This window comes from Fringilla coelebs (assembly GCF_963513975.1).
Source record: "Fringilla coelebs genome assembly, chromosome: Z".
NCBI lineage: Eukaryota > Metazoa > Chordata > Aves > Passeriformes > Fringillidae > Fringilla > Fringilla coelebs.
The window spans coordinates 17,608,431-17,634,053 of record NC_140031.1 but is presented as its reverse complement, the minus strand read 5'-3'; the positions used below and the strand labels follow the sequence as shown (position 1 = coordinate 17,634,053).

At 39.2% G+C, this 25,623-nt stretch overlaps 1 protein-coding gene across 4 annotated transcripts in view; it reads left to right on the top strand.

Moving 5' to 3' along the window:
• SLC38A9 (solute carrier family 38 member 9) overlaps nucleotides 1-15,427 on the top strand; it is a 46,214-nt gene extending 30,787 nt beyond the window's left edge. For 3 of the 4 annotated variants that reach the window (XM_084224769.1, XM_084224770.1, XM_084224772.1), the window contains 4 exons: nucleotides 1,319-1,432; nucleotides 3,278-3,426; nucleotides 11,562-11,651; nucleotides 13,536-15,426. In XM_084224769.1, the coding sequence (XP_084080895.1) occupies nucleotides 1,319-1,432; nucleotides 3,278-3,426; nucleotides 11,562-11,651; nucleotides 13,536-13,701 (519 nt within the window). In that variant the 3' untranslated portion in view covers nucleotides 13,702-15,426. Of the gene's footprint in view, nucleotides 1-1,318; nucleotides 1,433-3,277; nucleotides 3,427-11,561; nucleotides 11,652-13,535 lie in introns of all 4 variants that reach the window. The other variant, XM_084224771.1, reaches the window with a different exon arrangement.
• Nucleotides 15,428-25,623: the final 10,196 nt, after the last annotated feature.

The following is a 25,623-nucleotide window of genomic DNA, read 5'->3' as shown; positions in this document are numbered from 1 at the left end:
AATAGGAGATTCCATGTCTTTCACAAAAAACTGGCTTCCATCTGAATTTTTCTTACAACTCATAATCTAGTATTTTATACTTTCCTCCAGGATTGCCTTGCCCTTGGCAGAACCTGGAGTGGTGTAGGATGTGCTTATTCTGTCAATAAGATAGTGTGAAGAAGCACTTAGGGAAACATTTCCATGCACAGATGTGAGGAAGTTTTGCTCATGCTCCGTGAGCTGGCTGGAGGTGGTAATTATCACTCTGGTCTATATAATCCTAATAATTTGGTGCTATTCCTGGGCTAGTAAGACTTGCTTCTCAGTCTTGGGAAAATTGGGTCATATATTGAAACATTACTAGTAATCCTTTAAAAAGCTGATGATTAGCAGCAGCTGAACAAATGGTTTGCTGTAAGGTGATGAGTGTTTTGTACTGTAACATAAGCTTATTCAGAATTTAGTTAGCTAATAACTAGAAACAAATGGTCTCCCTCTTTATTTCCAAAGGAAGAAATTTATGTAGAAGAATAACTCAACAAGTACATTGCTGTGAGATCTGTCTGATGTATATGTGAATTCTCTAGTTTCATAAAGTACTTAATTAGTTTTACTAGTTATTTTCCTGTAATAAATGTGTGATTGTTTTTGTGTGGTGGAAAATATTTGTATTTGTATTTTAAAGATAGCCAAAATTTTCAGAACTGAACGCTAAAGTTTAGGTTTAAATGCATACTTATGTGTATATAGTGTAGTTAAGTGTGGATTTAGGACCCTAGCTTCGACACTTTCCTTAAAACCTCTGATCAAATTCCTGTGTATTACATCTGCAGTTGTGTAGACTGATGTCTTTGATTGCAAGATTTTATTCATGACAAGAAATTTAACATAGGGCTTTCTGTAATAGACAGGTGTGTCTGTGTTCCAAGGGTCTTATTGGGAATAGGTGAATGTAAGAAAGTAGAAGGGATTTCTTGTTTGTTTTACTAACTAGTGTATACTTATGCATCAGGAATAACATGCTTCATCTATTGGCATATCTCATTCATGGTGCCTTTTTTGTATATTGAGAGATAAACAATACATGTCTAGCTCCACTTTGGGGTATTTCCTTGCAGCTTTCTGATCTGATCAGAACCAGGTCTGAAGTCTCCATCCAGCTAGTAGGAAGTAAAAATAAAAATGTACAAATGGTAGTAGTAAATATAAGAAAGTAATGCATATGAAAGTAACAATAGTACATGAAAGAGAAATCTTCTTATGAGGTTTTTATTTCATCTGGTTTTGTGTGTACGTGCTGGCCAAAATAAAGTCTTGTTTTCTTGTTTTTCCTCAGGTGAGAGACCTCTCTATTGCATACTTTCTGGTTGGACTAACATACCTGTATGTTGGAGTGATAATTTTTGCATCTTTTCCTTCTCCACCATTATCCAAAGAATGTATTGAACAGGTGAGATATTTTACGGTAGTATGTATTTCAATGAATCACAAAATGGGTTCTTTGGAGGGACTGAAGTAGGTCATCTGCTCCAACCTTCCTGCTCAAGCAGGGCCATCCCAGAGCATATGGCACAGGATTGCATCCTGATGGTTCTGGAATATCTCAAGTGAGGGAGACTCCAGAACCTCTGTGGACAGTCTGTGCACCACAGTGCACGGTCACTCACATCGTGAAGAAATTCTTCCTCATCTTCAGTTGGAACTTTCTGTGCATCAGTTTCTGCCCATTGCCTCTTGTCCTATTGCTTGGCACCACCAAGAAGAGCCAGATCCATCCTCTTGGCACCATCCTTTCAGATACCTGTATCCATTGATGAGGTGCAACAGGAATAGGCCCAGCTCCCTCAGCCTTTCCTTGTAAGAGATGCTCCAGTCCCTTGATCATCTTTGTAGCCCTGAGCTGTACCTGTTCCAGGAGCTCCATGTCTGTTGTACTGAGAAGCCCAGAAGTGGACATAGCACTCTGGATGTGCTGCACCAGGGCTAAGTAGAGGGGCAGGATCACCTACCTTGACCGGCTGGCAGTGCTCTTCCTAATACATGCCAAGACACCATATTTGTCCTTAACCTTTTAATAAATATGCAATTAAAAAAAACCCAGGTACTGCTTCTTGCTTCATGATTCACCCTGGCAGGAGTATCTGTGCTTGACTGTGGTCAGTTGGTGGGACACCTCGTGGGCACTTCCACGAACAGATGAGTAATGCTTGTGTTATCTCATTTATATTCATAAATGGTTCCCAATATTTCGGTGAAAAACAAGCTTTTAATAAAAACTCTGTGAAAGTGACAAAGGACCAAAATGAACAAGTGAACAATTGAGCTTTTCATTTCTTTAGCTTCTTTAATCCCGAGAAGTATGTGCAGTGACTCATTGAGATTCCAGAAGAAATAGAATGTGAAAGCAAGCTTGTTTAGATAGGAGTCCTCGCAGCAATTACGTTTGAAGTCTGACACTCTGGTGAGCCTTGCCAGCAGAGTTCTTCAGATAGTAACACCACATGAAATACCCTTTGGAGACCAAAAGCTCTTATCTGCTTCTAGGCAAAGCTGATTTCCACACCCTAAATTGCTTCAGAGATAGAAGTTATCAGTGGGGGATCCATTTTATGCCAGGTGTTCTATAGCTCTGGCATAATATTTAGCAATAAGGCAACATTTAAAGGCTTCCTCTGAGTATGGATTGGTGAGAACTGGTACCACTGTTAAACCACCTGATTTTTTTAACCACTTAAAATAATTTCACAGGATGAAATCCACACTTAGATAATGAGTGATTTTCTTCCCATTTATTTTCTGTACCTGTCTCAGGTACAGAAGCTGTTCGTATATTTCTGTGATGTGTAAGTCTTATAATACTTTTTCCAATGTTCCCACTAGTAGTGTATGATCCCTTCCTCATTTGTATGTAGTGCAGTTTGACTCACTAAGTAACTGTTTTTAATAAGTAGGTGTGATATGATAGATGAAAGGAGCATATTAATCCATCTGCCTAAAAGGTCAGGTGGCCTTTCCCCGGCCTGGATTGTTTGAGGATATTCAGAAGATCAGAAAGCAGTTTGTTATATAATATTAACATTAACACTGCCATCAGTTTAGTAGTATTCAAAAATTGGTTGCTATTTGGTGGCAAGGCAGTTGTAAAAAGGGAGAAGGTTTTTCATGTTAGGGAGTTCATTTAGCAATTGTAGTTGTTTGGATTTTGTCCCATTCTTTCTGGCACATAGATATTAAAACCCAGCAAATATATGTAAACAAGCCACCACTGATGTGTAACATTTACTTATATGTTTAGAATTTTCTAGATAACTTTCCCAGTGATGACATCATGTCATTTGTTGCAAGAATATTCCTGCTGTTCCAAATGATGACTGTATACCCACTGTTGGGCTATCTGGCACGAGTTCAGCTGTTAAGACAGTTTTTTGGAAGTGCTTACCCAAGGTAAGAAGTCTATTTCTTGACAATAGTTTGGCACATTCTGCTTAACTTTCTGTTGTCAGAAATTTTTGGGGATTTTCTCTGTACATTAGGTTCATTTCATAAGCTAGAGTCAGGGTGAATAGGCATGCCTGCAGATCAGGACTGTTACGGTTTGCCAGACCAGAATAAGGGGGGGGGGTTGTTTTAGTTTAGCTCTTCATTTTATGAATAAATAGTAAGTTTGTCAACACACTCCATTTGGGTTATACAATTATATGACAAAAGAAAAGTTGTACAGAAAAAAAATTTTGTCCAGGAGCATTTAATCTACCAATCCTTAAGCTGTAAAGAACATATACTCCAGATACTAACCTTTCAGCATGCCATCTTTGTTTTGATTGTTCGTGATTAGTAATCATCCATCTGTTTTTAAACAGAGCTAATAGCTAAGTGAGCTGTTAGTTGTGCTATCTGGGCTGCTGCTATGCTTATAAAAATAGCTTTTCACATGCTAAATTCAGAGATGAGCCACACCCTTGCTTTTGTACAGTGTCTACTACAGGGAAGAGCTGATGCAGATTTCAGTTTTAGTTTGGTTTCTTAAATAAAACCTAGGACATTTATATTTGGAGTACTAGAGCACTGAATTTGTCATAGCTGAGAAGTTGCCATTAATCTCCAAGTTTCTTATTTTGTATTGTGAATTACTGTTGATGGAGGAAAGGAAAAAGAAAATCTCAGAAAGGAATGTGTATTTCCTCTGTGGCATCAGCAGTTCAGGTCTGCAGAGATGTTGTTCCAAGTTTCAGGTTTCTTCTGAGTCCTGAAATAGGCTCTAGAAACTGAATGCCTAAAATTATGCAGTGAAATAAGTGCCTGCTTTTTTTGACTCAGAATTGTATGCAGTTCAGCGTTGGGATTTTTAGGAACTGCTGCAAGTTACTGTTGGAAACAAGGCTATTTATTTAAGTGCTAAAGATGGATTTCACAGCCACTGGGAAACAGTCTTGTCCTTTATATTATGTGGATGTGCCTTTTCCTATCTCCTCCCTTTAGTTGCTCTCTGACCAGAATGGTTTTCATTTCCCTCATGGGCTCTCCTAGAACCTACAGCTTTGTGGCAGTCTCTTCTCAGGTTAATTCCAGCTTGCTGTTTTAAGCCTTCATGGTATGACGAATTTGATGATGCAGATGCTTGATTTCTTGTCTCCAGGATGTCTGTGGGTAGCTTCACTCATTTTTAAATTTACTTTGTTTTAAGACTCCTTGTAGTGAAGTATTTAAAGCTTCTGAGAAGTCAAAAATGGTTTCTAGGAAGCTATATAAGTCTCTCCAACCTACAGCAATAAGGTAGCATATTCTGGCTGATGGGCTCTCTCTTGCTCTCTAGCATCCCAGGTGTCCCAAATACAGCACAGAAGTCACTGAATTAACCTTCAGGCTCTGGCTTCTGTGCAATTACAAGGTCAGCCCTTGTTTTTTTCTATGCAGTAAAGACTTACTGAAGGTTGGTAGCAAGCACAAAACATGTCTCTGGGAGGATAGTAAAGATTTACTACCTGGTTGTGAAATGTGTCTTTGTGACTGGTTCTCACCAGTCACCTAAGCTGACAAATCTTTAGTAGCACTTTATCACCTCTCTAGGAAAAACTTCAGTATTTTTGGTTTTCCCCAGAGCTGATTTTATAGGGAAATGTTTTAAGAATATGAAGCTTTTGCTCTTACTGACATAGACTGATATCCTACTGGAGAGCCTGTTAATTCACTCTGAACAACCTCCTTGGAAATATCAAGGTCTGTAGCTTTTTGTGTAGGAAAATGACTACTAAAAGTTGAATATAGTTGGGTTATTTTCTCAAAATCCCCATTAATCAGGCTAACAGCTCTTGAGCAATAAGAATTGATCTGTATAGATTCAGGCTTTACCTCTTAGATGTCTATATAAGGTGAACAAATGGAGGAGAATATCCTGGGTCACATGCTTGGAGAAGATTTTGACTAGCGAACCCAAAGGATGAAAAAGGAGGCAAAGAGCAGCATCTCTGTTAGCAACCTAGCCTCATTTAACCCTGTGATTCTATGTGCTAAATCACATATCTTGTCATAGGTGCATCTTTCTTATATTAAGTTTTCTTTGCAGATGAGAGAAATGTTATGAATTCGCCTTCTGCCTATAATTGTCCAAACAAAACAAACAGAAACAACTAAGTCAGAAACACCTAATAGAAACACCTTCTCCTTTGGTCCAAGTCTCCATTAGAAATTTTCCTGTCTTCATTTTTAAGCAGTTGGTTGCTTTACATGGAAGCACTGATTTTAAACGCCAGGCTTCTTCACATCAGCAGTTATTTGCAGGTGTGGATTCCTGCTGCTGCTGTGGGTGGAGTTAACAGATAACCATTAAGTTAATAAATGGAGTACTTAGAATTCTGTACAGATGCAACTTTAAGCAAATAGCTTGATCTCGCACATTTTTACAGGGCTGCCAGATAGTTTTTATTTCCTGCGTGTGATTGTATTGCTCAGATCAATTTCATTCTCTGGGTTTTACCCCTTTTTCTTTATCTGAAACTGATTATAATGAAGCACCAAGATATTAGTTTCCTATTTTGGAATTTATAGTCTAGATTTTTTATCTAATCAAAGGCAAATTCTAGCAAAAGCAACATAATGATTAATATCCTATTTTTTTCTGGAAAACCATGGATTATAACTGGATGATAATGAGAAACTGCATACTCATCTTCAAAGGAGCTTTTATTGTCTGAAGACTTGATTTTCATCTCTTTTGTGTCGTGCTTTTTATTCTGTAGTGCTATTTTTCTGTTAACAGCTCTGCCGTGTACCTATAGTGTATCCTGCTAACCCATAGTGTTGAGGGATGAAGCGGCCCAGCCTCTCCAAACTTAAATGCTTGAACAGACAATATGTAACTTTTTTTCTCCCAGGTTTTCCAATAGACATAAGCTGAACAGTGGAAGCTTGCTTATCTGAAAGGAAATGAGAGTCTTGTCTTCCAACAGTCAGGAGGAGAGCAAAAGTATCCTTGATTGTAAGAAAAAGGATTCTCTTTGCTCTTATGTACATGTATCAGTGACTTGTGTCTCTGCCTGTCTTAAAATCAAAGACGCGTGTAGACATGCAAGACACAGTAGTCTTCTTACAGGCATCATCACATAGAATCATGGAGTGCTTTGGATTGGAAAGGACCTTGAAGATCATTTAGTCCCAACCCCACTGCTATCAGCAGGGACAGCTTTGACTAGATCAGGTTGCTCAGACCCCCATCCAAACTGGCCTTGAACACTTCCAGACGAGGGGCATCCACAGCTTTCCTGGGAAACCTGTTCCAGTGTATCATCACCCTCGCAGTAGAGTTTCTTCTATACATTTAACTTAAATCTCCCTCTTTCAGTGTGTACCCATTCCCCCTTGCCCTGTCACTCCAGTTCCTGTCAGAGAATCCCTCTCCAGCTTCCCTGTAGGCCCCCTCAGATACTGGAAGGTGTCTGTGGGGTCCCCACACAACCCTCTCTTCTCCAGGCTGAGCAGCCCCAGCTTGCTCAGCCTGTCCTCATAGCAGGGGTGCTCCAGCCCTCTCACCAACCTCCTGGCCCTCCTCTGGACTTGTCTTAGCAACTCCTTCTCATCCTGCTGGGGACCCCAGAGCTGGATGCAGTGCTCCAGGTGGGGCCTCAGCAGAGCAGAGCAGAGGGGCAAAACCCCTCTCTCAGTCTGCTGGCCAATGCTGCTTTGGATGCAGCCCAGGATTCCCGTGGCTTTCTGGGCTGAGAGAAAGCCATGGCAGTCCTGCTCACTGCTGGCTCGTGGTGAGTTTTTCATCAGCCACCACCCCCAAGTTGTTCCCCACAGGGCTGCTCTCAATCACTTCTCTGCCCAAGCTGTGGGTGTGCCTGGGATTGCCATGATCTGGGCTCAGGAGGCTTTTACTTGGCCTTACTGAGCACCCTGAGGTTTTCACAGTCCCACTTCTCAAGCCTGTCCAGATCCCTTTGGATGGCATCCCTTCCCTCCAGCATGTCCACTGCATCATGCACAGCTTGGTGCTGAGGGTGAACTCAATCCACAAATCCTTCAGCCTTTTTCTACTTCCTACAAAAGATTTAGAAATGAGAGAGGACATCCTAATTCCTTCTTTTATTTTGCAAAATGTATGCTAGTAAACGTATTACAACAGGGAAAGTGATGTACTGGGACAAAACCCAAGGAACTCTCCATTCTCTCTGCTCTCCCTGGTGTTGTTAAGGAAGGCCAAAATTTTGTGTATTGGGTAATTGCTTTCCTTTCTAAAATGAGATATGTTTGTAATGGCGTCATTTAACAGCTGATTTAGGGCCAGATGCATGTGCTTTATCTGCTGTTTCTTGCTTGACTCTGGATCTTCTTATATGTACAGAAAGCCAATTTTTTTATTTTTACTGGCTCTTTGCTACAGTAGTATTTGTGACAGAGATTCCCTTGATTAATTATAGTGTGCATAAAGTGCTTTAAACAGTCATCTGATGATTTTTTAAAACTTTTTAACACTCCAGTTCTGTGAGATTAAATAAGCTGATAGACAAAAATCACTTAGCTTTCCTTAATGATTGTCATCCCTTTACTCCATGGTAGCCCAGCAGACCTGCCAGTTCTCCCACAGACGTATCTCTTCTGATGCAATGAAATACATTTCTTCTGTTTGCATGCATGCTTGCTTGTCTGCTCTTCATCTAACTTCTGCCTAGCTTCTCTTAAAGGTTGTGATTCATTGTCTTTTGACCAATGTCACTTGAGTGAGATTTCCAGGAAGAAAATGCATTTTTAGATACAGAAACCTCTCAAAAATTCTGATTTTCTTCTTTCCTTGCTTTCCAGTTTCCCTTATTGTGTGTGCTCATCCTGTGACTCTGTGCTGAGTCTCGAACTTCTGAGAGAACTTAAAACTTGAGGAGATTTAAAATCAGTTTCTGTCTTTAAGTTTCTCTTGTGCTAGAGTTTGGTTTCAGTGTTTTTGACATGATTCTTACTTTGAGGATGCCAAAGTTAATTAGACATATATGATCACTTTGTTCAGTGACTTAAGTGTAGCTAGCACTTCAGTGGAAGAGAACTTGATGGAGCAAGCCCTTTAATGATCTTCTGGAATACAAGGTTGGTTCTCCACTCTGTCAATCTGAAAGGTTAACCTTGCCAGGAGAGAAAAAATCAAGACTTAGGGGAAAGCTTGCATTTTCTTCTAATCTTTTTTCCTTCTTTCCATTACCATTTTTGTGGGATTGAAGGATTTCTGCAGGTGAACAGTGATTAGTGTTATAGAAAAGAGCTAGAATCTTCCTCTGCCCAACTGAGAGTATGGAGACTGAGGACAGAATGTAAAAGACTTGCCATGGGTGTGCTTCCTTTGTGAATTACAGCCTCCTCAGGCAACCCAACCTGTGCCTCGGAGCAGTAGCATTAACCAGGCTGCCCAGGCAGACAGTCTAGCCCTGGCATGGGCCACCCAACTCTGCTGCCATTGACATGATGAAGAAAGTTGCACCACTTAGAAAACACCTGTATGTGACCAGGGTGATTAAGCACAAACAGGCCAAATCTCTTCTAATCTCTAATGTCCTCTAAATACTTTTCTTCGTATAATTGTAATAAGCAGTGGTGTGGTTATTTCCCCTGCTTCCTGTTTTCCTGACTGTCCTTTTGCAATGTGTTGTGAGCATTAATTTTACTGTAAGCCAGTGTCAAGCTAAACCTGAGTAATTCAGAACTTACTAAAATGTCACGGGCTATGAGAAATGCTTGTCCTGTCTGGAACATACCTGCATGGAGCTTTAGAGTTTTAAGAAAAGTATAGTCTCAAATAATGTAGCTTGTTGTAGCCCTAGGTATTAGATTTTACTTTACCCAGAAGTGTAGGGTTTTTTTGATAAATGGCAATGCCTTTCTCTCCATCACGATTCAGACTTTTTCCCCATCCTGGAGATGAAGTAAGCTGAGCTGTGACTATCTGACTAGGTAAAAGAAAAGGTTTGCTGGTCAAATACCTGTTGTCCACTGTCATGGTTACAGCTCAGGCTGCTTCAAAAGGTAAAGCAGAGAGAAGGACTTTGCAGGAGAGGAATGCAGTGTAATCTTTCACATTGAAACAAATAGGTGCAGAGCCTCTTCAGACCTTCTGATTTTGGTATTGTTCTTGAGGAATATGATTAATTTTGACAATGAAAACTGCAAAGCACTGCTCTACAACTACTGAATTTCTTTGGAGACTTGAGCATTTGAGGACCATTGTTTTCAGTTGAGCCAGAACACATTGTCCCCCACCTCAGCCCAATAATCCTTCCCCAGATAAAGAAATTGAAAAATGTTTCATTTTACACCAAAGATACAGACACCTCTATTTGCTTTCAAAATTTAAAAGAATCTAGAAGTAATTTTTTTAAAACAACAGCTTTCAACAACGAAATCACATCTTCAAAGCATGCCGGAATAAAATACTTCAGAGATTTTTCAGGTTTTCTGCTGAAATACTCTGAACTGACACAAATTTGCAGAACATTTTTGAATTAGTAAGCCTACATGATTTTAGTCCCTCTTGCTAAAAAAATAATCTTAGCAAAAAGAGAATTGAAGAAGTACTGTCATTTTGTGTGTCCATAAACTTTCTGCTTCAGTTCTGTGATAGTAAGATTTCCAAGCTGCCATGTGTAGGGAGAGGGGAAGTTGTTTTTAATGGCAGATGCTTTTTTGTGAACAGATCAGTTAACTGGCTTTCCTTAGCAGTATTAGAGATGGTCTACACGTTCTGTCCCTCAGAAGTCTGATTCTTGTGATTTTATTTTTTGTTCATGAGGTCTTACCAGATTTATATCCAGAAAAAACTTAAACAGCTGCTGTAGTCTCACTGCAATTGTCAATCTCTAAGGTACCCCTCTTGCACCACTGTTAAAATGTCTTGTACAAAATTGAAGATATTTTTTTGTCTTTTTGAAATAAATTTTAAAGATTGAAGGTTAAAAACAGTCCATAGCTTAAATTATTCCTTTGTGTTTTGCCTTCATTTCCCTGAACCTTAATGAGACTATTCTATGTCTTTAATCTTTCTTCCTAACTTGGAAACTGGAAGGTAGCCTTTCAGCCATAGCCATGGAAGCTGTGACTTTTAAAAAGTTTGTTCGCTAGTTACATCCTCCATAATACACATACTTTCTATAGTGAAGAAAAAATTAACCTTGGCTTACAAGTTTTGTATATTTTAAGAAATCATATCCTCCAGAAGAATAAACAAAACCTGTAAGTGTATGTATGTTTCCTCTGTGAGAATTCTTTTTTCCCTTCATAGAAACAGCTGTGTGACCAAAATATCACAGGTTTTTATTCTATTTCCTGACTTTACCTTATGCTAAAATATGCCAACATTTCATATTCCCGAAAGAAAAGTGATACTTTCCTGAGTCTCAGCTCTGTGCATAACTTCACTGAATTTGTCTGATGCAGTAAAAGCTGTTTTTGCAGAACAGAAAATCTCCGTTTTGCCCATCCTTAATGCAAAAGGAAGGCAACAGGAAATTATTTGTAAAAACAAATGCAACAAAAAAAATTCAGCATAAATAGGGCAGGAGCAAGGAAGTTCATTACAGTTCATGTACTGTAAGACATCCAACATTTTAAATGTTTGTCCTCAATCAAAATGCAGTAGAGTTCAAATTTTAATAGTGTTTGTAATGTTTTCCACTTGATGCATCTTCGCCTTTCTTCTGGTTTCCATTAGTACACTTTGAGCAATTCAGATCACTCTGCGAACAAGCTAATTCTTTCTTGTGGGAATTAAGTTATACAGTATTGTTTCTTTGGCATTTGAATATCCATCTGAAATACTTGAGTGCTGACTACCATGTATGATGTTTTTCATAAGAGTTGCCAAATTACACATTCTTATTCCTTAAGAATATTTTGAGTCAAAATACTAGATATTTAGAAATTGGCACTCTAAATATTCAGTAGATGACATGTTTGCTGTGAAATTAATTGACTTTAATAGAGTGAGTCATGCAAATGAAAACACCATCAATGTACCAGTTAAATATTAGAGTAAATGAAGGACTGTGATGGTATTTTGTAATAAATATAACAGATTTTAACACTCTTTCCTCATTTTCCTCTAGCCTTTTCCATGTGCTTATCCTGAACCTAGCCATTGTAGGAGCTGGAGTAGCAATGGCAAGATTTTATCCAAATATAGGCGGTATCATAAGGTGAGTGTTGCTTGCAGTGAGCTTCTTCCCTGTGGTGTTACTACATTTGTGTCTTGATGTTGAAAAGGAGCACTAATAATTGTAACTTTATATTTTGTGAAGCTTATGCCTTCATAAGTTGTAAATAATGATTTGGTGTGTAACCAATCAGCTGGCAAAGTTCTGACATCAGTAATTCTGCCTCTGTGTCTGAGGTGGTTGAGTTTTACTGGAGCTGTATCTTAGGACCTTGTAACTCTACTCATAAAAGAAGATGGTGCCAAAAGAAAAGTTGCTTTCTTAGAATACTGTGTATTTCTCCCAAGTTTCTATTTTGTATTAAGACCATTTGAACCTGGATTAAAGGTCCATAATAAAAATCCAAGAAAGCAAGTAACTTTAAAAGGAAAAGTGGCATCAAAGTTGTGCCTCTAAATGATATCTTAAATTTGCTATGTTGATGAAAAACTAGGATTTCTATAATTAAAAAATATTAGAGGTAATAATAAACAGTCTTACTTCACTATGTTTGACGTCAACATATTTATACGCATTGTCGTTTATTCTTGGTTTGCATCTTTCCTAAAGCAACCAGGAGAGGGAGGTGTTTAAAAATACCGAAATCTGCAATTATAAAACCAGAATGACAGGTTTGGGTCTGACCAAAGTAGCAAAATAACTTACTTTTGCTCAGTGGCTGATCTTTGAGGGTTTTTCCCATTTCCTCTTTTTCTTCTGTCTCTCCTTGTAGTAAATTGTTTTGTATTCCAGTAATAGAGATGGTCAAGTTAATCGTCATCAAAGACTCTTAGAGTGATAGAATTGACCTTAAGGTGGGAAGGGACCTTGAAGATCATCTACTTACAACCTCCTGCCATGGGCAAGGACCACCTGCTGCTAGACCAGGTTGCTCAGAGTCCCATCCTACCCAGCCTTGAACATTTCCAGGGACATGACATCCATAGCTTTCCTGGGCAACCTGTTCCAATGTCTCAGCAGCCTGACAGAGAGAATTTTTTCCTGATGCCTAATTTGGTTAAACATTGTGCAATATATATCTCTCTTTGCAAACTGGTGCTTATCTCTTCTAATGTGTCTATATTGTGCATAGTAACCAAACACATTGAACAGTGGATTTTCAGCAGGTAAATTTATACAGTCTTTATACAGTCTAACTTGTATGCTTACGAGCTAGACTGATTGTTCCTTGGAAAGGAATGTTCAAATATATGAATCAAAATATGTTGTTACTTAATAACATTTGGCTGCTTTGGTGAAAATAATGAGAACATTTTTGTAAGCAAGGGATAGGTTAGAGAAGAGCAGTTAAATGTTTCCCTTGCTGTGGTTGATCATGTTACCAGAAGGGCATGTTGTTCCTTTTAGGTCTGAAGAATGATTTGCTAGCAGCTCATTAAATAAATTAAAATAAGAATTGCAGATTCAGGAACATTTCTATATTTAAATGCTTTAATCTATGTTCTCAGATGGCTGTGGTGCAATGAGGTTTGCAGTTCTGACAGTAAAGGATGTGTAACACTGTCCAGTCTTTTTCTGTTGCATGTTGACAAATTTCCCCAAAGAACATAGAAACATCAAGTCTTAAGTAAGGGATTTAGTCCCCAACAGCATCATAGGCTGTGACTGAGAGGACAGAGCAATGTCAGAGTGCAGGTACAAGCAAGCAGGGGGCTGAACAACACAGAGAGTGGTAATTAAGTGCTAGTGAAGGAGGTAGAGGTCAGTAAGGAGCAGACGTTGATGTTTAGCGATTGCAGATAGTCAGTATTCATCCAGATTGTTCATTGGTTTGGCGGGGGGAAATGACAACAAGAAATATGAATAAATGCAAAGCATTCATTCTTTTTTTTTTCTTTTTTCTTCCCCTCTTCTCCCTTTCCTCAGATACTCTGGAGCAACATGTGGTCTGGCCTTTGTGTTCGTGTATCCATCACTCATCTACATGATCTCCCTGCACCGTGCTGGGCAGCTGACGTGGCCCGCACTGATTATTCACATCTTTATAATCCTCCTTGGACTGGCTAATCTGATTGCACAATTCCTATTGTGAACACTCCCCTTTCTCCCGTGGTTGTCACAATTGGTACTGCAATGTTTGGCAACAGCCTTGAGCAACACTGTGAGGCATGAGGACTGTCCTCAATGTGAGGATCTTGGGAAAAGCTTCACCTTTGAAACAGATTTGAAACACATCATTCAAGTGCTTTACAGGAAACATGTCTTGCCTTCTTTGAAATCAGAATCTTATGAGAAGTGAGATGGTTTGCATTTGAGTAATACAGTTCTCCTGGTTTTGTTGAAGGTATATCAAATATTAACAACACTCAAATATTTTAATATTTTACAGCACATTTCTCCAAAGACAAAGCTTCCAGCTTCAAGCTGTGGAAGTTTTTCTTCCAAATGAACTGTCCTTACCTTGATTAGCAGACATGCTTTCTCAGTATTGTTCAGTGACTCTTTGAAATGCTCTTTTGTTGCAGTTATTTTCCTGGTTTGTTTGGAAAATGAAGAATTTATTGTCTTTCTTCTTTTTTTTTAGGTTAATTTATAGTCACTTGGGTCAAAATGCACTCTTAATTTTGAATACGCTATTAAATTGTTTTGGCAATATTTTTCCTCTAGGAAATTCCAACAATGAGAAACAATAAACTCATGTTGCAGTGTTTTATTCAGAACCAATATGTACACAACTTATTTGTGATCTTACAATACAAAAAAGCCAGGAGGATAAAAAAAATTAGAAGAAGACAATTAAAATCAGTAATTCCAGGCTTGACCTCAGTTCAACTCTGTTGCTGGACTATTATGTACTGTGAAGTTGTCTTGTCAGGAGTTGCATGTGGTTTTTATGGATGCATGGTGTACACAGCATTTGTTCATCACAGGCCTGCCCTTGTAGGGTCTTCCTCTGGTGGTCTCTCACTTCCCCACTGTGTTACTCTAGACATTTTGGATGTGAGCAGAGAGAGACAAAGCCAGCAGTCTTCAGAATCATGGATGAAGTGAAAGGATTTAAGTTTTAAATAATTTTTGACAGAAGCTGGAAGAATGTGGGAAGATTTTGTTGTGGAGTTTTTTTTTAATTTCTTGTTTACGAATTAAGGGGATGTACATGCATAAGCACATAGGCACCTTCCTTCATCTACCTGCTGTAACTCTGTGTTTTAACCCAAAACATGCAGTAATTAAGTTGCCAGACACTAGTGGAATGTTGTGGTTGGAGAGGGAGTAGAAACTCCTCTTTGTGCAGATTTTCAGTGCATTAGAATAATAATAAAATGTAGAATAATTGAACAAGAATTCTGAGCAATACTAAACTCCAAAATAAGTAAAAGAGGGAGAAAGTTGGAGTGGTACAATATTTGTGAAGTAGGAGTTGGGAAAGATAATTACATTGCAGGGTAAGAGTTCATATTTTCATCAGAAGGACAGTGAAAAACATAACCTAGGTTATTACCATGCTTCTCTGGTAATTATGTGAATTTTTTTTAGTGATTATGTAAATCTATTTGTTTATTGGGCTCCTCAAACTGTGTAAAGGACACTCACTTCCTTAAATAAATATCCTTTGATTTGTATGAAATACAAGATTATATGGGTTTGGAATACTATCTTCAGAATACAGTGATTATTTCTGGTTGTTCTTTTCTTGTGAAACTTTCTGTGCCTTTAAATCAGAATTTGTGAGTGCATGCATCATCTCTTCTGTATTATAGAGAACTACCTGCCCCATCCTGGTCATTTTCTCCTGTGTAGACTCTTACAAGAGAAGTACTTGAAAACCAAAAGGAAAGGGCAAAAGATACAGATTTCCTAGCATTGTTGGCTTATTCACATTAAGCTCTTGTGCTTATTTATTATAGGTTCAGTGCTTAATTTAGCTACAAGCCCTGATGAGTGCAGGTAATTAAATTTTATTATATCCTTCCATGTTCCATTTGAATGTGATTCCTTTATTTATATCCTTGTCATTGAAGCCAATAGTAAAATAACCATTGATTTTAGTAGAATTAAATTCTGTTAGGATCTAGTAGTCAACAGAAATTCCTGAGTTAAATTGACTGAGTTAAAATTTAGAAGGAAATTATTCAGAACATTTATAGAAGACACTTTTAGCTCTGTGTTACAGAAATAGATTCTTGCTGCACTATTTATTTATTCAAGCCTGTAAAAAACCTTGATTTGAATTACAAACTGGTAGGCATTAGAGTGATAGCAAATATTTCATTACACTGTCATCTCCTGAAGCACACTTTATTATAAGAAAGTATTTTTTAAATTTTACTATGTGCAGTTGAGATTTTCACAAGCATGAGAAGCAAGTCAGGAGTGTGTAAGTAGATTGGCATTTTCAGGGATTCTCTTCTTTGTCAGCATCCTGAGTTAAATAATATCTTAAAATTTAATGGAAACTTAAATGCCCTAAACACCAGAAATAGATTGCAATGTCTTTTTTTGTGCAAGTACAAAGTGTAATTGTTTACAAACACACACTTCATCTGCAATGATGATCACTTCCTTAGATTCTGTATTCCAGGATGCCATCATGTAGCAAAGCAAAGAATGTAATGTATTGACCCAGTGGTGTATTGTGAGATGTCATTCATTACCTTCTCTCAGAAGAAAATAATTTCTGCTGAATTATGTCTTTACACTTGAACTTTGCTGAAGTAAGCTCTGAGGTGAAACACTTCTGGCTCTGGGCATTGACTAAGAATCTAAGGTTTTCTACCTAACAGTACCAGGCTCCTTGTTTGGCACCATCCCTAACTCATTGCGCTCTGACAATCCAGCCCTCCATTTTATGTGATAACTCAGTGATGCAAACTGAAATTTTTTTTGCATGAGGTTTGAGCAGCTGCAGTCAATCCTCTGTGCTGATACCATCATGCTAAAATCCAGATCCCAGGATACATAAGGCGTTAACCCAGCATGACCTTCAAACATTGCCAAAGCATAAGTAGCCAGGGGAATTCCCAGGAAGCTCCAAGAGCAGTTGTGGACATGCCTGGGTGGTGAATTTGTGGACACGTCTGTAGGTTATTACACACTTTGAGCACTGATGCCAAGGGATTAGTTTTTCAGTGGGAGTGTTGCGATGAACAGAATTCTTTCTAAAGACAAGGACAGATGCTATGGCTTATAAGTCTATCTTCTCTTAGGACACAAGAAAGAGCTGCCTTCCCTGTATGCTTGTACTAATCTCATTGCCTTCTCTGTAATGACCTAGCATCATTTTGTAAAGTTATTGTGGCCCAGATTCTTCCTTCCAGAGTCTAGTGGTCTTCTTAATTTCTCCTATGTTTACTGCCTCTTAGGTTTTCCTTTGTTCTTCCAGTCTCTCACAGCTGTATCTGTTCCTACAAATAATTTTTTCCTGTTCTGTCTGGATTGGCAATGTAATGCTAATGTATTAAATCATGTAGCTCAAAAGACCTGTGCAGCAAATATGAGCATTTGGGATTCAAACGTTGTGTCATGTAAACAGAGGGTCTTGGGCAGGATATTTTATGAAACATTGGCTGTTTTCTTAGAGGGTCAGCCTTTCCAATGCCTTGTGCAAAAATACATGAAGATAATGGTATTTGGTAGTCACACTGAACTCTTTGTCGTGTTGATAGCTTGTCTGCCCAACCTTCAGGCTGCTCCCTTCTCTACCAGGCTTCTGCACAAGGGTTGTCTTCTTTTTTACATGCTCATGGAAACTTTTTTACCCGTAGGGAGTCAGCTTGAGAGTCCGAAGGTTGCCAGAGCAGTTGGTTCCCCATTACTGCTCTAACCTGGCATCTCCAATCTTTGAGCTCTTGACTCTGGGCAAGTGTTAATGGGCCTGCAAGGATAGGTAGTCAGCCCTAAGGCTAATTGAACTCTTTTGTAGAGTTTACCAAACAAAGTTTATATCCGTCCACCCATGGATGTCTGGAAAGCTGAGAGGCAGCAGCAGCATAACTGAGTTACAGCTGGAGCTGTGATGAGAAGGAGGAACTTCCTGGAATGCTGAGATAGTCAAAGCTAGGATGTACAGTCTGCACTATGGGAAGTCCTAGAGATTTCTGTGTGCAGGAGCCAGTCTGATGCTGCAACCTCCAGATTCTGTAGTAAAATGGTAGTGAGGGAGATGAGGGAGATGGTAGGCTCTGGCAAGCATGTTTGTGCCTTACAGGATGTTGTGCTTAGAGAAAAACTGCACTAAACATCTGTCACCTCTATAACAGATACGAAGATACCTGAGGATAAATTAATAACAGGAGAAGGATTGGCTTGGCAACAACTGGTACTGCTACCAAGAAGATAGTGTCTCTATTTCCTTCAGATGGAAGCAGAAAATAATTCCTGTGGGCAGGTCACAAAATCTGGGAGCTGTCTTCAGTAAAAAATATGCTATTTTAGTAGATTTTTCAATAAAATCTTAATAGGAAGTAAAATACTAGTGATAGACAAAGCACTGATGTGTTTGGTTTAGCCCATTGTACTGTGCTTAATGGGGAGTACAGTGTAAGCTTTTTCCTCAGTTGGTATTCTGCAAGATTGGAACCATCATCAGTGCATTCAGGTCCTTTGCACTTGAGAACACTGTTAAACTTCCCTTGGAAAGGAGCAGGATTCAACTTGCCAGATCATTGCTGCCTCTACGTGCTGTAATTTCAGATGGTGGAACCAGTGCCGCAGAACCATTGCTTTGTATTTCCAAACACCAGATGAACCAAGAGGGGCAGGAAGGGTCTCGCTTTTTTTTTTAAATTTGCCTAATTAATGCTTTTCTTATATACCTCCTTTTTTGTCATCCTGAAATAAATTAAACAGTCCAGAGGAAAAATGCAGCTTTTTTTGTCACATCTAGGTATGCTTGTATGGCAGCTTAGCTAAAGCTCATTGAATTATTTCCAATAGCCCAAAAACTGTTTAAAAACTGCTGTCCATGTGTTTCCTTTCATAATTGTTTGAGTGGCCTTTTTTCAATTCTGTGAACATTGTTAACTTCTGACATCTCATTAAACTGTTAGAGGAAGTTGAGATTAGTCAGGTCATTTCAAATCAACACAGCAAAGTCATTCAGCTGCAATAGGAGGGGAGGGGAAATGCCTTCACATTTGAGTACCAGGCTAGATACCAAATGCCATATCAAAGAGAGTCATTGCCCCACTGCCCATCTGCCTATTTCTCTTAGAGCAAAAGAAGGGGATTCAAATACAGGCCTGTCAGTGGAAGAGAGGAAAGGCTGTTTGCTGGTTTTTTTATTTATTTCTTCAATGAATACTTCTTTTTTTCCTTTTTTTTTTTCCTTTTTTTTTTTTTTTTTTTAATAATAAGAGCCCAAGTTAGTCTAATAAACTCTTGTTCATCCCCTCACTTTCCATAAGAGTTCAAGGGATCTAGCTGGTACAGGATGGCAGAGACAATGAAGATGATTTCCAGGAACACTTTGTGCTGACTTTGTGTGTTCAGAATTTGGAAGAGCCCAAGGTTGCTCTGCATTTCTTCTATAGAGGTGTAACACTCTTCACTAAGGGAAGGCTGAATCTCACCTACCCTGTCTGCCATCCTTGGGCCTGAGGGGGAGGATTTGCATGACTAAAGTCCTCTGTTATGGAAATATAGCTGCTGTTTAGGGTACAGCCAGATTCACAACAATAGACAAAAGATCATATCCTGCCTCTGTGAAACTTGCCATGAGCAGATTACTCTTGACTGGTGTTCCTAAGACTAGATTTATTAGGCCTTTGAAATAATTCCAGCATTTATGATGCCACTAGCTCCTTATTTTTACAGGGGTGGCTCAGGTTCAAGTGTCATCTGGTCTGTCCTCTTGATACACCGTATACCAAAGGAGTGCAAAGTTAGGGGTAAACTCTACAGCCAAACTCCTGCTAATTGTGATTTTTTTCTCTGAATAATTATTTGTGGTATCAAAGATGTATCAAAGATGTAACAAAATTTGCTATTAATGCAGTGGCAGGAGCGTGTTGCATTTTTTTTAATGAACTGATTTGGCCTAAAACAACCTTGGTCTATAAAAACATGGAAAATATGAGTTGCAACTGCATGAACTGTTCCTGCTTCTACTCCGACAGAAGAAAAAAAAATGTAGTTAAGGAATAACAGAAGGGGACAGTTTTTGCTCTCTGAGTGCTCGTGTTTATACAACTTTCTGTAGGCAGCCAGCTACCCCATCGTAGCCATTGCAGTAAGTGATGGGCTTCAGCTTCTCCAGAAATAAGCTCTTACCTAAAAGAGTGCACGTTTTTTCATTCCTTTCCTGTCTGCTTTCATAGATAACTCATGCCCCAAGGAACCCCTTCAGGCAGGTTTATTCACCTGATTTGCACCTTGGTCATAAATTGCCATTTAGTGGCAGCGTCGAAAGAGAATGTAAGTGACCACAAGCTTCCACACCTTCCCTGAGAGCTTAGGAGACTGTCCCATTTCTTTCCACAATCCCAATCTGCCCTGGAATGTCTATCCTTACCTCTGAGGACAAGCTGCAAGTAAATTTCAACCACAGAGTAAGCTTGTGAAAAACCTGGCTTCTATGGTTTTATTGTGAGGGCACGACATCGTTTTCTTTAACACATGACTGAGTCTTTTGCCTTCATCCCATGTGTTTATACAGGGAAAATCAGGCCATTGGACAGGAGAATGTTTAAACATTGCATATGCTTCCCCATGTGCCCTGACTAAAGCAGGTCTCATAAAAAATAATTTGATAAAATTAAGTTGTCTGTTGAATCAGGGATAGAAACACATCAACCTCACTTTATCCAGTATGTGAGTGACTGGAAAAGAAACGCATGGTAAAATCCATATGAAAGACGACTACAAAAGGAGAAGCTTTAGAAGTCATCAAAATGCACATAAACAATTTTCTGGCAAGGGCAATCTAGACTTCTGGCTTACTTGGGATGCTTGCCATCAATAGGAATCTTTCCCTTTGCTTTCAGTGGGCACTGGTTCAGCCCTTGGAGAAGTTGCTTTTGAAAAGCTTTTGGCAGTTAAGGGAAGATTCCATGAGAAACAGCAGGACTCCACTTTCCATGCAAGGATCTGGGTATACTTCAGCAGCTGTTACTCAGATGCAGCTGGACCTGCATCACAGTTTGCATGCTGTATTGTTGAGTGTGAAATAATAAATTTACTTTTTTTAAAACTCACTGAAATGGTGAGCTCCAAAGTAAAACATGGGACATAAGCGGGTAAGTGGGAAGTGCCTTTTTTTCTCTTTTTTTTTTCTTTTTTTCCTTTTTTTCCTTTTTTTCCTTTTTTTAAAAATTTTTCTTTTTTTTTTTTTTTTGGGGGGGTGGGGAGGGTGGGGAGTAGGGTACTGTTTAGTTTAGTTTTGTTTTTTTTCATGCAGTGATAACTCATACAGGAATACACCTCTGAAGTCCCCAGAGCACGTGATGTCATTCCAGGGTGGATCCTTGGGCAAAAATTTACTCGGACTCTGGGATTTGTGTGTTGATACATTGCAGGCCCCTATGTACTCGTTCTTTGCATGTTAGTTATTTGTCAGTAGCATTTCTCTGTGGAGTATTTTATACTCCACTTGAGTATACTCCACTTTATAGCACTTGAACCACATGGAAAGTATGCACCAAGCTTAACTGCTAAATTTGGTGAATAATCTATTGTGTGTAGATGTTGTCATGTATTTCTGGGGGAAAAAAAAACCACTAAGGGTACTCTGTCCTTTTCAAAAACACTTGTAAGAAATGGTCACAGAGCTTTAAAAGATCTTCCCTCTTCTACGTACTGTGTGAATTTCCATGCAATTCACTACCTTCATTACTGACTAGAGCCACAAACCTCAAGCCAACAGACAGCTGCAGAGAAGCTGTGAATTTTTTGACCACATTTATTTTAAAACATTTAGCCAAAGTATATATGAAGTTGTGGAAGACTCAGAACTCCATTTTCTGTCCTTTCCTTCTCCGTCAGTCCCATCACTTGTTCGTTATGTCACACTGTATTTTGGACTCACTAGTCCATTTTTGCTTACCCTCACTGCCAGCTGTCCCTGTTCTGGCAGTCCTGATGACAGCTCTTCAGCAGGTGAATGGACAGTTGTGTAGCCCATCAGGGCTCTCAGAGGAGCCACTGACCTGCACAACTCAAGTAGAAAAGGCAAGTCTCTTTTAGGAGTCTAAAGACATTCTGATCTGACCTGTTTTGGAGAGGGCACCACTGACACACAACATGCACAATAACATGCACCAACCCACTGTTGCTTGAACCCCTGAGGTAGTCTTTGGTCATGAAGTTTGTTGGGCTGTGATCAGTTGCTTCCTGTGGTCACCTTGGTATCCATTCCACCAAGAGGATGAGTCTGTGGTGGCAGCCAGCTTGGCAGCCTGGCTCTCAAGAACAGTGAAACATCCTGGGTCTATCTCTAGGGATATCAAGCTCCTGTTGTGTCCTGGCCTGAGCAAATGCCAGAGGGGCATTGCCCACTGCCAGTAGAGGCGTGGGAGCATCATGGGGGGATTGAGCCGGACATAACACAGGTACAGCCACGGCTGCTCCAGGCTGGATCCAGCTTCCAGACACACACCTGAGGGGGGTGCCTTCCAGCTGCCAAATAGAAAATCTCCACTAAAATTGGTGTGACTTTGTGGACTGCTTTGCATTTCTTACTTTGGAGACTTCCAAGGGAGATAAAATGCCTTACTGAGCACACAGAAATAATAGAAAATAAATAGAAAGGTAGCACACTAGGAAAAGCTGCATCAGGATATGTGCAGTTCCACCCAAAAGCCTAGAGGTGCAAAGACAGAGAAAAACATGTATCAGTGTTTCCATCTTCACAAGAACATCAATAAGATACTCCCAAATTTCAGCAAGCTCTTTGTCAGACAGATGTTTAAGAGCAGTCACTACGTATTCCTGTGGAACTGTAAAGCTCTAAGTGAATGACCTCAGCAAAAGAGAGCTGAATTTCTTAAAAAACCTGCAAGTGGGGCAGTCAAACATGCAAATACATCACACACTGTGCTCATGTAGCTGATGCAAAAGCCTACCCACTCTGTTAATAGCTCCACATTAGACTATTAACCTTAAGGGACAATTGGAGTACATTGGGTAGAAACCTGTAGGGAATGTGGTACAAAACACCATTCTCCTTAATAAATTATTTCTACAGCTTTAGAGGTTTGGATCCTCCACAATATGTATTTTTATTTGCTAATATTAAATGAATCTCTCTTGGAGGAGATGGATTCTGTTGGCTGGAAATCCTTACAACTTTTAAGGCCAACATAGCACTAAATAAACTGAAACAATTTGAACTTTTTAGACTTTTTATGCTGTGAAGCAGTTATTATAGAAAAGGCATTTAAGAGTGGGGTTTTTTGCCTTCAAGAATTTTGGAGTAGTCCTTCATTTTCAGTTTCAAGATGACCAAATAGTTCCAGTAATTTCTGAGCTCCCTGCCAGTTTATTATTAGTGCAACTGGCTACAAACCAGCTGACTGATGTCAGTCACATAATAAAGAATGACAAAGCTGGACAAGGGTCCCATGAGAAACCAAAGAAGGAGGATCAAACAGAATTGTAAACCTGTGCAAAAGGCTACAAGATCTCTGGAAACAGTTTTACAAATTTTTATAGCACTCTTTATTCTACAGCTTTTATTTATTTTCCTTTTGAAGATATTTGCTTGTTGCATTATTCTCCGTTTTGTTATTTGTCTGTTTGAGTTTTTTTAGTGTCATGTAATGGAGTACACAACTACTCTTATGTAATGGGAGTGCATAACTATTTAATATGACTCATGAATATATCCCAGAAGGTAGAGCATCCCTAATTATTTGCTGTGTTGTCAGCTGTGATCTTTGGTTTGTGTCTTGCAGTTGTTTAAATTAATTGCAATTGTGAAGAAAAGTCATCTTTTCCAAGGCTGCAACAGCAATTGTTCCAATTATTGTGTGCATGGGAGTATAGCTGCACACACCCAGAGATCTCTAGACATCAATAAACCTTATAGATCCTGTTTCTGCAGAAACAGAAAAAACAAGTACTAGTATAAAAGCCCCTCATGTCCTTTCTTCGTCTTTCAGTATCTCTATTTGCAACTTAGCCTGTCTGATTAAGACTAGATTTTTAAGCGTGGTGTTATAGAAAGGTCATTGCCAAAAAAAAAAAAAAAGAAAAAAAAAGAATGGTTATAAGAAGTAATCTGGATCACTCAAGACAGGACTAAACCAGATTGTCATCTGGTTCTCTTGGACTTCTTAGCAGTAGGCTAAAAAAGACAACAGATTCACGTTCCTCTTCAGTACTCTGCCTAATTTTTACTGCCCTGCCATTCAGGATAGGTTCATGGAGGGAGAGTAGTATCTCCAAGGGTAAGATCTGTGGGAACCATCGATGCTAAAAAATGAATTCTGACCTAGCCAGTAAGAATGCTGTAGAAAAGGAAATACTGTAGGAAATGCTTAGGGAGTTACCTTAGTCAGAGCTGCAAGGACATGGCATGTGACTCTTCTCTCCTTGTAGCCATGAAAAGTTGTTTTCCATATTTACATCTGAAGCCCATTCAGGGATCAAACCATACATCTTCACAAAAGACTCCAGACTTCCACCTGGAAAACAAAAGGAAACAAACAAAGGGGGAGGCATTTTGAAGAAAATTTGGGTCTCCACAACTGCTTTTATCTCATTTCCATTGACTGAACTGTATCTTTACTGTCATCTCTGCTACTCCTCTGGTGATAAAAAGTTTCCAGCCTTCAGGCAGCATGAATATGTAAAGCATTCCACCAGATTCAAATACCATCTTTCCTCAATGCAAATCTACAAAGGTGGTTTTCAAGCATACTATAGGCAACACCTAACCTTGAGAAATCCACTCTTTTTCAGGTGACAGGTAATGTGCTCTGGGAGAAATTCAAACTTGACTCAAGCCAGACTATCAATTCAAATAAATTGCCCTTAGGATAGCATTTTTAATTTCCAGATTTCTGCATGGTATGAAACAATGGCATTTACAGAGGGCAAAAGTTTTACGAAGAAAGCACAAAAAGTCTTGTGATGTCATTTGTTCAAGGTGTCCACCAGTACATTAAAAGGAAAGAAAAACAAAACACAGCTTTTGCTTTATATTTTTTGATGGCATCTAAAGATTAGAGAAGATCCCTGTTACAATATTCAGGGTTCTTACTTTTTGCACTTTTAAAATTGTTAATTGTTCATTATTATTACCCTTTCTTCTAGTTCATTTACAAGCTGCAGTAAACGCCTACATAGGTCAAGATTTGTCAAAGGCTGAAAGGCCTCTCTTCAGCAGTAAGAATTCACAGAATTCACAGTAAGACCCAGAATAGGAAAAAGAGAACAGAGAGAAATCACCATGGAGGAGGATTACTCCAGGCCTTGTGGAGTAGACAAGTTGGATTGTTCTCTGGCATCACTGAGTCCCTTCATAACAATATGGTTAAGGCCAGTATTTATCATTCTCTCCTCTTAAACTTTCCTTCTCACCTCTCCACATGGTTTCCTGTGCTTCATAAGAGTTTGTCTCACACACAATGCAAGGAGGGTCCACAGGAAAGGACATGTAGCATTAAGACACAATACCATGGCATTAGGTACTGAAACAAAGAAAAACTATATGAAGTAATGTTCCCTTCCTACTTCCCATTCTCCTAACCTAACTTTTTCCCACAGATGAATGTTAATGCAACTGAAAATTGCTGTAATCAGATGGAAGGGCACGGAAATGTAGAAGGTAGGTGTCCATCTTTGTACACGGTCACTGTGTCAGAGATTAATTAGACTCTGCCATCTGTAAAAGGATCTTGAGGAGTACAAGGAATTGGGGCATTTGTTTCACATCTGCTTGCAAAGACAGAAGCACTGGCTGCACAGTGGTTGCCTAACTCTGAATCAGGGCAGTGGTTCTGTATGGACTCAGAGGGAAGTGTGCCAGCAGCACCACTGAACGTGCATTACATGTAATACAGCAGGAAATTTG